General features: G+C 45.1%; 1 protein-coding gene across 4 annotated transcripts in view; it reads left to right on the top strand.

Annotated features, from left to right (window-relative positions):
• The first annotated feature begins 1374 nt into the window (after window positions 1-1374).
• Window positions 1375-17811, top strand: part of PCSK5 (proprotein convertase subtilisin/kexin type 5) — a 492571-nt gene continuing 476134 nt past the window's right edge. For 3 of the 4 annotated variants that reach the window (XM_070480332.1, XM_070480331.1, XM_070480335.1), the window contains exon 1: window positions 1375-2087. In XM_070480332.1, coding sequence (XP_070336433.1) covers window positions 1896-2087 — 192 coding nt within the window. In that variant the 5' untranslated portion in view covers window positions 1375-1895. The remainder of the gene's footprint in view (window positions 2088-17811) is intronic. The other variant, XM_070480334.1, reaches the window with a different exon arrangement.

Genomic DNA, 17811 nt, shown 5'->3' with positions numbered 1-17811 from the left:
TAGTTCTTCTGATCTTCCACTTCTTCTTCAGTACAGTGGGAATAAAGTCATTTGGTGGGTTTATTTTCAAGGTTAAATATTTAATATGGCATACTTTATACGATGTGTAAAATCATAAAATGATAATTTTATGAATTTAACTCTGAGTTTTATAAAATTTGCATGTTTTGATTCTGCAGCTTTGGTTCCACTGAGGGAAGGAGGGAGAAAAGTGAAGCCCTAGGCAGATAAAAGAATTATGACCCAAGGTGTGATGTATTAATTACCTTCAAATACAGTTAACCACAACCTGGTAAGAAAGACAATGGGGGATGGGAAGAGGAGAGAGCAGGGCGGGGGGCGGGTTAGAGGTATAGTGAATACTTTAAAGGTCAATTGAATTATTTCATAAGGGGTATATATATATTTTTTTTTCACAAGAAATCGTTCTGTGCCAGAAAAGGCGGGGAGGTTCTTCAGCAGAAGCGGGTAAATCCGAGCTTCTTCCTGCCTGCTGCAGTCACAGAGCAAGATACAGTAATGAAGGCGGCGCGGCCACACATTTATTTCATTCGAAATTCCTCTGTGGTCCTGTTTATATCGAACTCAGCACTGTTACAGGGCCGTGCTTGGAAAAGTTGCAAAACTTTTCCCTTGATGGAGAAAAGGAAGTCCTCATCAGACTCAGTGGAACGAATGAATGAAGTTATTCCCTTGGCCCAACATCTCCATCCACTCTCATACCAAATAGTCACAGAAACATCTTTCCCCAATTCCGCGACTGGAATTTTACTCTCCCCTGGTGTTGCCTAGTATTGGAAGCACGGATTTCGAAAGTCAGCAGGCAACACACTCGGGTTTGGAATTGCCAGAGATTGGCTTTTGCAAGAGTCGATGCGCCTTACCGTCCTGTGTGGTATCTTCTCCCGGGAGCAGATTTTGTGAAATAAACAGTTGTTGAAAAGCATGAAGAATTAACGAAGTGAAAATCTCGGGCTATTTGTTCGGCAATTGACACGCAAGTGACCTCCTTAAATACTTACTTGTTTAAGGAGGTTCAGAGCTAGGATGAATGAATCTTGGGGGCGCTTGACCAGAACCAGCTTGTAAATCTCTTTAGTCTTTCGGGAAGTGGCGGTAAATTAATACGAATCCAGAAGGGAGAGGAGAGAAGAGGTTAAAACCCCCACACCGGAGCTCTGCTCTCGGCCCTTTGGAAAGACTCGCTTTTGCTGCTCCGGACCCTGTCGGTTACAGCCCGAAGAACCCAGCGGCGCTAGGACCTGGTTGGCGCCTCACCGTGGCCGCTTTCGGGCGGGCGGAGGAGGGAGAGGAGGAGGGGGATGTGGGAAAGGAGGGGTGTAGAGGGGGGCGGGGGGAGTCATTTATGCAGAGCAGGCGCTGCTGCCATTGCCGCTCACACTCCCAGCGCGCTGCTTGGAGCCGGAGGGAGCTCGGGGAGCGAGCTAGCGAGCGCTCGGAGCCCGCGCCAGCAGAGGGGGCGCCCAGCCGCTGCCTGCACCGCCGCCTCCGCCGCGCTCGGGGGCCCCGGGAGGAGCAAGGGCGAGTCGGAGAGTCCGGGAGCGGAGCCCGGCGAGACCCAGCTGCGGGAGGGCGCCCGCCCCGCTCAGCCGCCTCCTGCGCCGGAGCCGGGGAGCGCCGGCCGACCGCCCCGCGGGCCGTGGAGCTGGGAGCACAGGTCCCCGGAGCCCCAGGGATGGTCTAGGAGTGGGTGCGAGGCTCGCTGCTCAGCTCCCTGCCGGGGCTCGCCGCCTCCTGCCGATCTCCCAGGGCTGCGAGCCGCGGCGGCCGGGGGCTGCGCGCTCGGGCGGCCCAGGCCGAAGAAGTTAAGTTGTGCGCTCAGCTTAGTGAGCGGAGCAAGCGAGCGATCGAAGCAGCAGCCAAGCGCCGGGGCCATGGGCTGGGGGAGCCGCTGCTGCTGCCCGGGACGGCTGGACCTGCTCTGCGTACTGGCGCTCCTTGGGGGCTGCCTGCTCCCCGTGTGCCGGACGCGCGTCTACACCAACCACTGGGCAGTCAAAATCGCCGGCGGCTTCCCGGAGGCCAACCGCATAGCCAGCAAGTACGGATTCATCAACATAGGACAGGTAACCGCTGGCTGGCCCGGTTCTCGGCCCTGAAGCTGAGAGGGCGGGGAAATGGGGGGGAGTCCCCCACGACCTCGCGCTTGTCCCCTCCTCGTCTGTCCCCTCCCCCTCTTCCAGATGTGTTCTTGCAGCTGTTGCCCTAACTCTTCTGCGATGCTCTCTCTCTCCTCTCACTCACTCTTACACACACACACACACACACACACTCACTCGGTCTCCAAAGTTGATACGATTTGTGTTTTGTTTACTTGTTTCTTGCAAATCAGGAGGGACAGGTAGGGTCTCTGGAAGAATCACGAGTGTACATAACCCCCTGGTAGTTTCAGACCCGACCGGACCTCTTGCAGTGGAAAGTCGGGGAGCAGTGGACTCTTTTAGGGGTTGGGGGGGTAAGCACGCCCCTGGTGCCGGCTCCCTGTGGTTTCTGAGAGCCGGGATCAGGGGAGAGGCAAGGAAGGGAAAGCCTTTCCTGCTCGGACCTGAATTCAGCCCTGAAAAGAAGTTTCCTCTTTTAGGAGCGAGAGAACCTCTGGTCACTCAGTGAAGGCGCCAGAGGCGTGGAGGGCTGGAGCTAGACTCGAGAAAGGGGAGAGAGGAGGCGGCCGGACCCGGCGTGAGCGAAGACTTGTGGGGAGACCTCCTGGCTTCCCCTCTCAAGCTGGATAAGCGTGGGGGCTTCTAGATGCAGAGCCGGAGTGGGAGGTGTCAAACTTCCGAGACCACTGACCTGGTTCTGCTTTGGAAAACAGCGGGTCTTCCCTCTGGGAGTTACGTGCGGGACCCGGAGGCGGCGGTGGCGCGGGGTTTTCGTGAGGTCCCGCGGGCTTCGGGCGGAATGACCCGAGTGGGGGGACTGTGAACTGGGGGATGTTATGGGAATGATTGGAAGCACTACAGATTTGGAGGTACCTCCGGGCTTGGCTTCCTCGCTCTCTTTCCTGCAAGAAATGGGTGGAAGGGGCAGTGGAAGCAGGTCCCAGAAAGTGCTCCCCCATCCTTACACCCCTCCCACTCGCTCCCCCTGGCCTGGCCCAAGGAGTGGCGCTGGTCTGACTCTGATGAGACTCTAATGGGGGAGGGAGGCGAGGGTGATCGGGGCGCCCTCACAGCAGGCGCGCTGCTGGGACTGCTCTGGCTTCACGCTCCCCGCGTGCTCTGCCTGGGTGAAGGGAGAGGAAGATGCCGGCTGGGGCCACTGGAGCAGGAGAGCCCAGTCTGTTGGTTTCTGATGCTTTGCACCTCCATGTCCAGGCACACGTCCTCCAGCATGGGTACTCCGGCTGCCTGGGGGACGCAGCATCCAGAGCAGGCAGAGGGGCTGCTGTTACTGCATCTAGCAGGAGCACTGGGGCTTCGGAGGAGCAGGAGGGGGTCAGGTGGGGGCATCTTGCTGCTGTTTGAGGGGCCAGAGAGTGGACATGTTCTGGAGAAACCAGTCTGGTGGAGGGCTGAGACCAAGGCAAGGGGCATGGTCTGTATTTCTCGTCCCCCAGCCTAACACACACCGGAAAGGAAGCCACAGCCAGCCAGATTTTTTTTGTCCGAGTGCTTGTCATTTTCAGGAGAGTTTCATTCAAATGGCTTGTGAGGATTCTACCTGCTTCTTCTATATTCTTTTTATGGAAGAAAACATTAAGTCTATTCAAATCTTTTTTACATGAGCTTGAAGTTGGGGGGTGCTGCATGTGACCTGGGGAATGTAAAAGGAAAGGCTAATAATAAAAGTAGTCATGTTAATAATCTTTCCAGATGCATCTTTCAGGTTCAGCTAACACTGGGCATCTCCCATAAAAGTGGCATATTGGGAAGAATAGTTCTTGACCATACACTTTCTTCATAATCCACAGAACAACCATTTTTGTTGGATATTACTTCACTTACAGCAACAGGGAAACCAATATTCTGGAGAATTAACCCACACAGGCCACCTATCTAGACAGTACAAGGGTGTGAATCAGACCTAGGACTGTCTGGTCCAGGCCTACGCCTGCCTGTGAGGCTGAAAGGAAGGCGGAAGAAAGTAAAATCCCCATTTCCCTGAATTCTGATTTAGTGACTCAGTAGACAGAAAGCAAATGTCCAGGCTTAATTCACAGATACTTAATTCCAACTGACCTGGACTTCTTGAACCTAAGCAGCTTTAGGAATTATGAAAGTGGAAAGATCTGTATCAAAATAAACTCATTAAATAGAACTTACACTTTTGGAACCTGTCAGAATGGGGGAGAAGAAATTGTCACAGAACTCATTTTTTAATAAGCAAACATTGTATTATCCTGCAACCTTGCCTGACTTTTTACAAAGGGCTTTAGAGTGAAGATCCGTGGATTTTCATTTAAAAGGTGATACTAAGAAAATTTACATTCAAGTAACACCAAATGTGGTTTATTGTGGTTTTTACAATGCCAATGAGGAAATTGAGAGCTTACTGGGGTGGCAGAGGACTCCTTGAACTGATGCCCTGACCAATGTAAAAAGAATTCTTACAGTGAAAAGCGTTTCCTCTGTAGATCAAAGGGCTAAATCTTGAAGGTGGTAAATTGAGTTCACACATGCAATATCATTGCACTGTAAGGGCCATCTTTTTGTTGTTCTTTCTTTATATCAGTAAGCCAGCTGTGGTTCAGTTGAGGGCAGTAACTAATTTGCAAATATCTCTAGAATGTGCCCCTGTTTTTACCCATTTGGGCTTGGGGTCCCACCTCATGTGTCACAGATTGGAACTGAGGCCTTTTATTGTTTCTATAGTCATTTAATATCCTGGTAGTATTTTTGAGGTCTTTTCTGTGTAATATTTTAGGTGAATAAAATAATGACTTTGTACCACAGTAAAAATTTGGTTTTGAATATCTGTTCAGAGTTTCGGTGTCATGTTTTCTGTAGCATCTTAGCATTTAAAAGCCACCATACGTAAATTTTTGGCCTGGAGATTTCTACAGAAAACCTGGCCTGTCATGTTCAAGAAAGATAGTATGTAGAGAGTAACATAAGAGAAGTAAGCAAACAGGCAAAAAGAACATGCTTGACATCCTGGAAGGGGAACAGTAATGAAGCTTTTCTTGGCTTGGGTGATAGAGATAGCAGTTATTTTGGTAGGTTTTCACATAATGTTTGTATTTTTGAATGGTTATGCTTCGAAACTCTAAAATGATGCTGTAACTAGTAGTAGTTTTCATGTCATTATATATTATATTTTTCTTGGCATTACCATCAGCTCTATAAAGTCCTGCATTTCTTCCCCTACAAGACCCAACTCCAAGCCGTCTCAATATTTAGTGTAATCAGCACTGCGAGGGTGGCTGAGGGTAGGGACATCTGTCTGTTGGCCCACACAGGGGTGGAAAAAAGAGGCCTAGTTTTTAGCTAACAGTGGAGTGGTGAGAGGATAAAGAAGACATGAAAGAATAAGACCCAACATGATGTTAATTGTGAACCTTTGTTTGGCTGCAGTCTACAAACCTGGAGGAATTAACTTCTGGGTATTCCAACCCAGGGAGAAGGTCCTCTGTTTTGGCTCTGTGCGCCAGCTGCATTTATCCTTCTGTGAGGTGCTTTTAAGCCTTGATTCCAAACTGAGATTACTAGATTACCCTCCCCTCCCCCCACCCCCCACAAAAAACTTTGTGACTTATCTTGAGCAAGATTCCAGAAAGATAAAGCCAGCGGAGACTAATACTGGGGAGAATGTTTTACCTGGCAGTCCCATTGAGAGCAGAGACTTGGAAACCCTACAGATGCCACATGCAAGGTCTAGGAAAGCAGGAAAGTCAGTGAACTTAATGGAGCTCCTGTTCCTTCATCTGTAAAAGAATAAATCAAATAATAGAGGGAATCGGCTCTGTACTGCTCAGCACATAGTTAAGTAGCTTTGGAAAGTTTGTTGAATCCGAATCTGAAATGTGAGATTCAGACTTTATTGAGGTATGATAAAAGGAAGACATTTTTATAATGGAAAATGCAACACACTGAAGATCAGGAAAATACGTTTGATGACTGAGTCAAAAAAGCTAAATCAGAGCTCTGTAGACAGGGGAACGGGTTTTCCATTTCAACCAACAATTTGAAACAGTTTAAAAATAGTTTTCTGCTGGGTTCTAAACAGTTCTGGCTGATTTCCCATGGCAGTGTTCCCCTCCCTGGCTGATCGTTGCTGTAATCCATTAAATAATGTAGGATAAGGTCACTGGACATGGGAGAAGGGGACAAAAAGTAATATGAAGACCAATTATTTTATAAAGCACCTTGCCTTGGTACATTATGAGAAGTCATGTATGAACTCCTATTTCACTTAATTCTGAATGTGGTTTGCATGACAAAGGTGACAAGAACCATTTTCCAAATCAGCAGGACAGGATTCTTTAGCAGGAAGAACCTTGTTCAGCAATGTCCTGAAGGTCTCTCACTTTCTTGGTTAGTTTTGACCTGTGAATAACGTGGGATGCTTGAAGTGCTGGTAAGCAGTGGAGGGTGAGTGCCCCGTGCTCATGGATGGCATCAGAAATAGGGGACAGGGCTAGTCTGGTGGGTTGTATGGGAGTGCACTGTGTTCCCCTAGTTAAATCCTTAGGCCTTTTGTAAATGGATGTGGGAGCCCCAGATTGATCCCTGTGTGATGCATCTGGCTTTGCACCAGGCAAGAACCTCGGCTCTGATCTCCACACCCAAGAACCTTAGCCCTGACCTCTGCTAGCCACCCTCACATGCATAGTTCTCATGAGTGGGGGAACCTTTCAGGAGAAAAGCATTTCAGAGTGCTTGGTCTGCTGATGGTGGGTCTGTTGCTTTAACCTCATAGGCTAGGAATGGCTTGTATGTGGCCATTGGGATTTTCGGGGTCTATTTGAAATGAAACACTGCATTTTTGTGAGCCCCAAGGCAGTTGAATTTGCCTTATGACTATCTTTCATGAGTTTATATCCAGAGGTCCTAATCTTAAAGGTCAGCCAGAGAAGCAGGGTAGTGCGCTGGGAAAGTGTCCAGCCATGTCTGACTCTCTGGTTCAGGGAGGGAGTCCTGACCCAGAAACATCCCCTGGGCCGGGAGGGGTATTTGTGTTGTCGGTTCAAGTTATGCGAAGCAGTGTCTGGGTTTTCCCCAAGGCTGAAGTATCTGCAGGCATCTTTGTGCCTCGGGATTTGATCACTTGGCTCATTCAGGTTGGATTAAATGACAAAGAAGCTAACTTTGGCTTCCTGGGTGGTAAAAATGAACACATATAGATGCTCATGTTATGAATATGCTATGTTTATTTTTATCAGGATTAAATTTGCACACAGTCTAGGGTTGCAAAGAGTCGGACATGACTGAGCGAGTGAACTGACTAGAGTGCAGTAGCGCATGCAACATTCTCACTAGTTCAACAGATTACCTCTCTCCACCTAAGTGTACCAAGAGGGAACTATCCAGGCCAATAAACTCTTCCACTTGAGTTAACCCTAGGAGTAAAAAGAGACTAGAAAGAAGACGAAACTAAGTCAGAAGGTTTGAGTGAAATTCTAGGGTTTTCCCTTTTTTTTTTTTATCAACCTGACCCTCAAGTTGGGGACCTGAGCACCTGCCCCATCTACCTCTCAGGATTGCTGTGTTATCAAGTGCCCTAAGAACAAACATGAACATATAAATAAAGACAGACATAGGAAGAATTATATGATCTATAAGGGCTCCAAGGAGATGGAGGCTGCTCCAGAGGAAAAGTAAGAGAATGCAGGAGTTACTAGGAGTTTCTCTAGTGGAGCACTGGTGAATTTCCAGGTTCTCGTAATTGCCCCTGGGGATCTACCGGAAACAGAAATGGGGAGGCGTCAGTGTGGCATGACTCTCCCATTGTCATTCAGTCTCTCAGTCATCTCCAACTTTTTGCAACCCCATGGACTGCAGCACGCCAGGCTTCCCTGTCCTCCACCATCTCCCAGAGCTTGCTCAAACTCATGTCCATTGAGTCAGTGATGCTATCCAACCATCTCATCCTCTGTCGTCCCCTTCTCTTCCTGCCTTCAATCTTTTTTAGCATCGGGGTTGGCTCTTCGCAACAGGTGACCAAAGTATTAGAGCTTCAGCATCAGTCCTTCCAATAAATATTCAGGATTGATTTCCTTTAGGATTGACTGGTTTGATCTCCTTGCAGTCCAGGGACTCTCAAGAGTATTCTCCAACACTGCAAGAAAATAAAGTCTCTCACTGTTTCCATTGTTTCCCCATCTATTTGCCATGAAGTGATGGGACCATATGCTATGATCTTCATTTTTTGAATGTTGAGTTTTTAGCCAGCTTTTTCACTCTCCTCTCTCACCTTCATCAAGAGGCTCTTAATTCTTCTTCACTTTCTGCCATAACAGTGGTGTCATCTGCGTATCTGAGGTTATTGATACTTCTCTCGACAATCTTGTTTCCAGGTTGTGCTTCATCCAGCCCAGCATTTTGCATGGAGAGTCTCACATTTCCCCTGAGAGCCTTGGCGGGTGGTGTAGGGCTGGAACAGCTGACCAGAGCATCAAGCAGCCAAGGCTCCCCATCTCTTGGTTGAACAGCTTTGGTTTATAAGGCATATGTGATGTGGAGGTTGCATGATTTTTTATTTTTATATAGACAATCAAACAGTCTTTTAAGTTTGACTCAAATATGAGTTATGTGTAGGAGAGTAGTGGGAAATAAAACTGAAATATAGAGAGGCCCATAAAGAATACAGATGGGACTCTTTTGAGTACATGTGTCAAAAACCCAACTCATACTGCTCAAATAAAACCGATAAGCAGGCAGATAAGGGAACAGGGAATCTGTTGGTTTAAACAGATCCACATGCCTTTATGTGCAGTTCTGAAGGCAGAAACTGAAACTTTTACAACCAAACCTCATCTTATCTGTACTTTCTTCATGGCAAAAACCTACCCTGACATCAAGTAGGACATTAATGTGTTTGATTGCAGAAATCTATTACTGAGTTTGATTTTGAGGATGTTGTCCTTGATCCACATAGAGTGTATATTACACTCCACTGTACTTTTCTCATCTGAAGAATTATGAATTTCTGAAACACATATAGATTCAAGTTTCAGAAAAGTGACTGTGGGTCTATCTAGCTGAAAAATCAGAGGTAGTACTAACATCGGATTCTTATCTGTTTCCCTGTATTTGCTTCATTTTCAATCAGGCCCTTTCCATGAGCAGTAGAGCTCTTTTGATTCTTAATACCTTTCTTATCCAGTCTTGAAATTAACCCCTGAAAAAGATTTCAGTTCTTCCCAATTGGGTCATATCCCTATTTTCAGGCCAGTCACTTTGTTTGTGGGAGTGATGGTGTTTTGGTGAGTTAGCTTGGGTCACTTGTCCACTCTTGAAGTGAGGGAGATGTTGATACTGGGTGGGTGCCCTACCAACTGAGGAAGGACAGTTTCCTAAAAGAAGAGAGGATGCCACTACTAGAAGAAAGGAAAGGAGATGTAGGACAAGAAAAATACCCACTACAAATCAGATTATATAAAGCCTTAAATGCCCAGGTTAGGGAGTTTCAACATGCTCAAGGAAGATAAAGAGTTATACTGAAGATCCCTGAGAAGGAGGCAACAACCTATTGATTCAGAACACATCAGAATCTACCATGTAATCCATAATATACTCTTTGCTTTCAGGGACCTAGGATGTTTTTATCCATAACCACTCTTAAGGAAGGCAAGTACTGATGGAGTCTCAGGCAGTGCAGTATCGTTCAGCCCTGCCTGGTGGGGAATTCACTGGTAGCTGTGTGCATAATGAACTGGAGGAGGCAGAGAGGGTATTGTGTTGGGCAAAGTTATTGTTATAAACACAGAACTTGTGACAACTGAAAGAATAGATTCAGAAGCTCTAGTACAGGTGGATTCAGTATGGCTCAGTAATCCAGTGGAAGTGAACAATGAGAAAGAGCGAGAAGATGAAGCGAAAAGGGTTTATAGCTTGGGACCAGAAACATGGGGGTCATCTATGGGATGAGGACCACCTGCAGGAGCATTTTGGGGAACAACATGGGAGGTCCAGCTGTAGTGTTGTTGGCAGGTAGAGAGTCAGGCAGATGGAAATGTACAGTAGCCAGGAGAGAATTTAGGGCAGGAAAGAAGTGAGCACTGCCACTCAGCCATCTCAGTATAAGTAAAGCTATGAAAGGACGCAGGATGCTAAGATGTGAAACAAACAAGATAGGAGGGCTGAGAATACAACCTGAAGGAATGTCACCATGTCGAAGGCAAAGGATATAGGGAGTAGATGAAGAGTGTGGGGAGGCCCTGAGGACACAGTCATAAAGCCACAGAGGGTTACGCTGGAGAGAATCTAGGTGATGAGAGCTGCAACATGGTGTTGTGCTCTCAACACCAATGCTTGACTGAGTAGTGAGGGGAAGTTTCATTGCGCATCTGCCTGCCCTCCTATGGTATCTCCCTTCATCTCTTTTTCATCAATGTCCTGGTGTATTTAGGATCATAGGTATAGAACTAAAAGGGTTTGAATCCTAATACTGCCACTTCCTAGCTGGGGTACCCTAGGCAAGCATCTTAAAATGCTTAAAGAAGCACCCATCTGTCCTACTTTCTTCATGTGTGAAAAAGATCTAATAGTATTTCCCTCCTAGAATTGTTGTGAGGATTAGTTAAAAGTAGTTAGAATGGTGCCTGGCACATATTACATACCAAGTAAATCTCAATTGTTTTATCTTGTTTTTTTAAGCCAAGTTATGCTCAGTTTCTATATACTTACCATTATGTTGTGAGGCTTTTCTAATGTTACTGAATACTTTTAGACACACTTTAATGGCTGCATAATTGAAGGTACCACACTAAGTTGCAATTAGTGTGACCATACACAAGTCAGTCCTAAAGGAAATCAGTCGTGAATATTCATTGGAAGGACTGATGCTGAAGCTGAAACTCCAATACTTTGACCACCTGATTCAAAGGACTGATTCATTTGAAAAGACCCTGATGCTGAGAAAGACTGAGGTGGGAAGAGAAGGGAATGACAGAGGATGAGATGGTCGGATGGCATCACCAACTCGAGGGCCATGAGTTTGAGTAAGCTCCAGGAGTTGGTGATGGACAGGGAAGCCTGGCATGCTGCTAGTCCATGGGTTCGCAAAGAGTTGGATACAACTGAATGACTGAACTGAACTGATACTATATTTTGCAAGGGAGAGCTCTGGTTTATGCCTGCAGTAAATCAGTTACCTGAATTCAGTATTTTTTTAAATATCCCTTCACTTTCAAACATATCTGAGTTTGGCAGAGAAATGATATGCTCAGCCTCGTTGAATGTGTGTGTTTGTGTGTGGGTGTGTAATTGCATGTCTGTTCTTCCACTAGCTGGGAAAGCCGGGCTGTGCCTCATTCCTATTTGTGTCCCCAGCACCGAGCACAGTGGCTGGCATGGGAGAAGCACAGTGGGCACTTGGGGCGGCCAGCATAATGGGTGTACCTGGAGAGGAATGGATTTGGAAAGGAAGAGGAACACGGGAGCCTTGAGACTAAAGGGGAATGAGGGTGAAAGGAGATTGAGGCAGTTCATGTTGGGGGGGAAAGGAAGTGAGCGCGTGTAGACAATGGCCTGGATCTCATTATCAGTTCAGAGGTGAAGGCCACTGGCAGAGAGAGGGGGAGCTGGGTGAAGTTAGTGGCCCAGTGCTTCAGTGTTTGGAACATTGTTAGGAAATTCTGATAAGAGATAATGACCAATGCCAGTGAGAAGAACTGCCAAATAGCGATGGCAGTAGCTGCTTTTATGTAGTTATTGCTCAGTAAGTCGTGATTAACAGAAAGAGTGAGAAAATGAACCAGTCTCCATTGTTTTGTGCTTTTGTCACTAATGCTCAGGACCCTGAGATTAGATAAGGACAAAACAGGGAGTTAGAATGTGTCAGGGTGAGAGAGAAAGGAACAAGAGACTGGGGAAGCTGGGGGCGATGGGCATGAATGGTTCTTGAGTGCAAAGGATTCCATCTTTGAAATGATAGACCACAGTGTCCAGGTTTTGACAAGAGCGGTAGGGCCAAAATAGGACTGGTGAACCAAAGGAATAGGGCAGTTATAAAGGCAGGGCAGTTATAAAGGCTATAGTTCAAAATGAAAATGGAAAACCAGTTTGGTAAGAGGAATAGAAGTGGAAAGATGGAAGCCATCCCAGAGGGTAATTTTATTTGTATAGATTAGAGCTATTCTGCATAAAGTTAAGGTCCAAGGTGGGATGACCAGATAGAGAACAGGTGAAGGCCGGTGAATTGGATGGAATCAGGAAACTGTGAGACTGTGATATTAGCAGGGTTATCAGCTTGGTTAAGATAAGTTTTCCAAGTATTTCATGCTGATGTACCCACTAGGCAGATAAACATGAAGTCTGCCCCATACTTCAGTTCTCCTTTGGTAAATTTAGGTATTATCTCGACTTTACACATCTGTGCATTACTATTTGCACTGCAGGTCCTCTGTCAACTTAAGGGATAAAGACAGACACATGAGCAATTACTTTCAACTCTCAAATGAACCTTCCCATATTTGATTTAAAAACTGAAGATCATGTTGAGCACTGAATATGGAGGGAAGGTTGTAAACAGAATGTGAAGCCAGGAATAATATTTAAGGGTGATTTTAAAGTGTTTTACACAATGTCACATTTTATGTTTGCCTCTACCTTTTAGTTGTCATGTAGACTACTTTCCATTATAATAATTATACCTATAATTTATTCACATCATGTATTCTGCCCTTTATGTAGTTATATAGTCTAATGAAGCTATGTATCTTTTATGTATTCTTAGTTTAACTTTACTGCCTTATAAGAATATGGATATATTTTGAAATGTGTTTTTAAACTTATTTATAATTTGCTCTCTGTATAATGTATAATATTTTTAGATTGCTGTCTACAATATTAGATTAATCTTGTTTGCATTTGTATGTGAGTCTGATTGTTAGGGCTAGCATCATACAAGAAGCATGAAGTTTCTAGTTGAATGTTCTGTGCATTATGTGTGCATGCTCAGTTGTGTCCAACTCTGTGACCCCAAAGACTATAGCCCACGAGGCTCCTCTGTCCATGAGATTATCCCAGCAAGAATACCTGAGTGGGTTGCCATTTCCTCCTCCAGGAGATATTCCTAACCCAGGGATTGAACCCATGTCTCCTGTGGCTTTTGCATTGGCAGGCAGATTCTTTACTGCTGAGCCACCTTGGAAGCCCTGTCTGTGCATTATCTAAGGGGTTAATTCTGTCCTGGGCAAATTACTCTGTGGATACCCTGCCATCATCGAAACTGGTTAAGATTTATTAAAAACAAGTCCTTCCCTGCTGCCTTCCCGGTGTGCATGTATTTGTGTGCACACACACAAATGTATATCTCATATATATTTTCCTTGAGTACTTAAGGGCTGATATTTTTGTAATAAGTACTTAAGGCCTGCTATTTTCCTACTCTGAGAAGCTCTTGCAGCTGTAAAAATATACCAGTTCTCTCCATATCAATGTTCCCAGGATTGTACCTTGTTTTCACTAGGTGAAGTTTCTCAACCATAATAAAACTGGGCAGTGCTCACGAGTTTGAATGCAGTGCAGGCGGGGAAGACAGTTTCAGGACCTTTAATCTTGTAAGTGTATATCCGTAACTACAAGTTTAGAAGTTTGCCACTTACTCATCCTGGGCCTATTCTAGGTGCATTTAACTAATGTTTTGGTTTTTTTTTCCCCCCTGTATGTGTGTGGGACCCATTCATCAATTTCAGTTTTTCAAGAGAAAACTAAATTGTAGGCCATTTAAGATTTATTATAGCCTAGTTTCCAGCAAAAGCTTTTTTCTTTATTTTTTTAACCTTGGGGAATCTTTCCACTTGTTTGGTGCTCATGAGCCAGTTTACCAAATGCTGCATTGTTTGACTTATGATAGGGTGATGTTATTGCTTCTGGGCTGGTTGGACAATGCTGAGAATCAGTAAACAAAACTCAGGGATGAAAACAGGTGACTTGAATTCTCCTCTAGGTCCTGCCCTGCCACAAACTTTCCACATACTTATGAACTGGTCAAAGTTTTTTTTTTTTCCCTGTCTTAAAGGATTAGTTTTATTCATTGTTTTATTTTAAAAATAGTTATTGAAGGATACCATCAAGAAAGTCAAAAGGCAACCCACAGAATGGGAGAAAATATTTGCAAATCACATCTGATGAGAGACATGTATCCAGAATATATAAGGAACACCTACATTCAATATTAAAAGACAAATAACCCAGTTAAAAATGGGCACAAAGGATCTGAATAGACACGTCTCCATTAAGCGCATGAGAAGATGCTCAACATCATTAGTCATTAGGGAAATGCAAATCAAAACCACAATGAGATACTAATTCACATCATACTCAGTTGGACTACTATAATCAGAAAGACAGATAATCACAAGTGTTGGCAAGGATGTGGAAAATTTGGAACTCTCATATGCTATTGGTGGAAATGCAAAGTGTTGCAACCACCGTAGGAAGACAATCTGGCACTTCCTTAAAAGTTTAAATGTATCAGTAGAAGTACCATATGATCCAACAATTCCACCCCTAAGTATACAGGCAGGAGAAATGAAACATTTGTTCACACAAAAACTTGTAGACAAAAGTCCATGGCAGCATTATTCATTGGAGTCAGAAAAATGAAAACAACCCAAATGTCTATCAACTGATGAATGGGCAAACAAAATATAGTGTTTCCTTACATGGAATATTCTGCAATAAAAATGTATGAAGTACTAATTCAGCTTTGATGTTGGCTCATTGGGTAAAGAATCCACCTGCAATGTAGGAGACACAGGAGATGCAAGTTCGACCCCTGGATCTGGAAGATCCCCTGGAGTTGGAAATGGCAGTCCACTCCAGTATTCTTGCCTGGGAAACCCCATGGACAGAGAAGCCTGGTGGACTCCAGTCCATGGATTAGCAAGGAGTCTGATATGACTGAGTGACTAAGCACTAATATAGCTACAACGTGGATCAACCTTGAAAACATTCTTCCTGGCTAAGTGAAAAGAGCCAGTCACAAAAGGGCATGCATGTAGGATTCTGTTTATATGAAATGTCCAGAGTAGACAAATCTACTGAGAAAGAAAGTAGATTAGTGGTCACCTAGGACTGGAGCAGTGAGGAATTGGTGGGGGGTGTGGGGGACTACCAATGGGTATGGGGTTTCTTTTGGGGGTGATGAAAATGTTCCAAAATTGGATGTGGTGATTTTTACACAGCTGTGTAACTGTACTAAAAATCATTGAATAGTATACTTTGATAAATGTATGGTATTTGAATTTTACAGTAAAGCTGCTAAAAAATAGTTATTGAGTACCTATTGCTTAACAGCCATTTTAATAGATCTAGTCCTACTATATCTGTCTTTAGTAAGATGTCTGCTCACATGGGAGAAGGCGATGGCACCCCGCCCCAGTACTCTTGCCTGGGAAATCCCATGAATGGAGGAGCCTGGTGGGCTGCAGTCCATGGGGTCAGGAAGAGTTGGACACAGCTGAGCGACTTCACTTTCACTTTTCACTTTCATGCATTGGAGAAGGAAATGGCACCCTACTCCAGTATTGTTGCCTGGAGAATCCCAGGGACGGTGGCCTGGTGGGCTGCCGTCTCGGGGGTTGCACAGAGTCAGACACGACCCACGTGACTTAGCAGCAGCAGCTGCTCACATGGAGCTTATATTTAGTGGAAGGAGCCACCCTATGAGGCAGTTATGACATAAAATAATTTCAAATGATAAGTTGCTATTGGAAAGCAGAATACGTTAGCAGAGTCTAAAGTGCCTGAGGATGGGAGGACTCCTTTAGATAGGCTAGTTAGGGAGCCTCATTAAGTAGGGAGCAGTTGAGCAGAGATCTGAATAAGGAGCTGGCTACCTGGAGGTCTAGGGTGGGGTGAGGTCCATGTAGAGGAGACAACAGTGCAAAGTCCCTAGAGGAGCAGAAGCTAGCTGGTGTAAATGAAGTCTAGTTACCAAGGATGAAGGGGTTGAGCTTGAGATCGAAGAGGATGGTCTTAAAGCTTCATTTTGATGATGCCATTTGCCTGTTCAGAGGTCACCATTAGCCCCCATTTACCTTCTGCATTTACACAGATTCTTCGTCTGGGCTTTTAAAGGCTGCTATCTCTACTTATCTCAAAATACTTTTCCCGTTGCCCCCCCTTTTTTTTTTTTTGCTCTGTCCCTTAAGAAAGCCAAACTGGACTTCCCATTATTCTCCAGATCCTATACACAGTCCTTTCCTGTTTCTGTGCCAGTCTTTCCACCTGCAATATTCACCTCACTCCTTGCTCTTCTGGAAATTTTCTTCTTCAGGGTGCATCTCAGATGTCACTTGCACAATACTTCACTCTGGAAATACAGGTAAAATACAGGCATAGGCATAGTCACTCTGATATTTCAGTTTGTTGACTCCAGTTGTATTTTGCCCTAAATCCTAAGAGGCTGAGTATAGTTAATTTTTTCCTTCTTTTTTCTCCTTGTAAAAGGCTTAATTATTCTGTAGCACATAGCATGGTGTTGGCTCTATATAAATAATCATTAAATATTGATCAAATCCTAAAGTATATTATGAGCCAGCAATGTATATAAAATTAAATCTGAACGCTGGAGAAAAATGACAAAAAATTCTCTTCCCCAATCAATAGGGAAGGCTAACAGTGCATAGTAAATTCTATAGGGGAGTGTGATATAAAGGAGACATCCAGGATTGATGAGTCATGTGTGTGTGTATTCTAAAGTCCAGGGATTCCTGGGAAATAGCCTAATCCTTATCTTTGACTATTTCAGATCTTGGCATCGTCAGCAGGGTTGTTCTTCCTGGCTTTGACTTCATGAGAATTCTTAGTGGGAGAGTCAGAGTACATAGTGTGACATCTTCCACCCCGAGAGCCAAGTCCCAGATCATCCTAGCACTGGGATGGCTTTTCCAAGGATCCCAGGGAACCCTGAGGGCTCTCCTGTCTGTGCTCATGTCTCTGGGGGTAACAGTGCAAGCTTTGTGTCCTTTGGACTGGGAGGAATAACAGCACAGAGCGTCCCCTCAGTGATGGAGTTGGTCAGGAGTTAGAGGAGGTTTCAGATGGCAGGCAGACTTTAGTCTGTGTGGAATCGTGGGAGTAGCAAAAATAAGCAGATTTGGTGCTCATGACAGACCTTGAAGCTCTGTATAATATAAGCCGAAGAGTCTTATAGTCAGAGGCCCAGGGCTGGCCAACCTGGATCAGCCGTGGAGGAGCTTACCTGGATGGGCCACTTTGAAAGGCCAAAGTTCTCAAGTTAAATCTGCATGAGAGGAGGAATTAAGGCTCCAGGACAAACAGACATAAATTAAGCCCTGCAGCCAGCCCTTAAGGAGTAGCTTCAGAAATATCCTTGGAGATAGGAAATAAACTCGGGACAAATAGAGAAACTATCCATTGGGAGTTAGCTCCACTTAATTATGAATGGAATGCTCTCTTAGTTGGGTGACATGGCCAGAAGCCAGTCTCTCAATCAAGATGGGTCTCCCTATCTGACCTTTTCAGTTTGATTAGATCTAAGCCTCAAATAACCAGTCCCTTCAGGTTCTGGCAGATAGAGGAAGGTGAGTTATAGTTTCTGGGTCAGATGAAAGGGAGATGGGAAAGCTGAGTGTTCTTGTGCTGTATTTGGTTCTGGAGTGGAGCTGTTCCTTTCTCTCCATTGCGATGGATCTGCTGTGCGTGCATGCACGTG

Source organism: Odocoileus virginianus, chromosome 18 (genome assembly GCF_023699985.2).
Source record: "Odocoileus virginianus isolate 20LAN1187 ecotype Illinois chromosome 18, Ovbor_1.2, whole genome shotgun sequence".
Lineage (NCBI taxonomy): Eukaryota > Metazoa > Chordata > Mammalia > Artiodactyla > Cervidae > Odocoileus > Odocoileus virginianus.
This window is presented reverse-complemented; position numbering and strand designations above follow the sequence as displayed.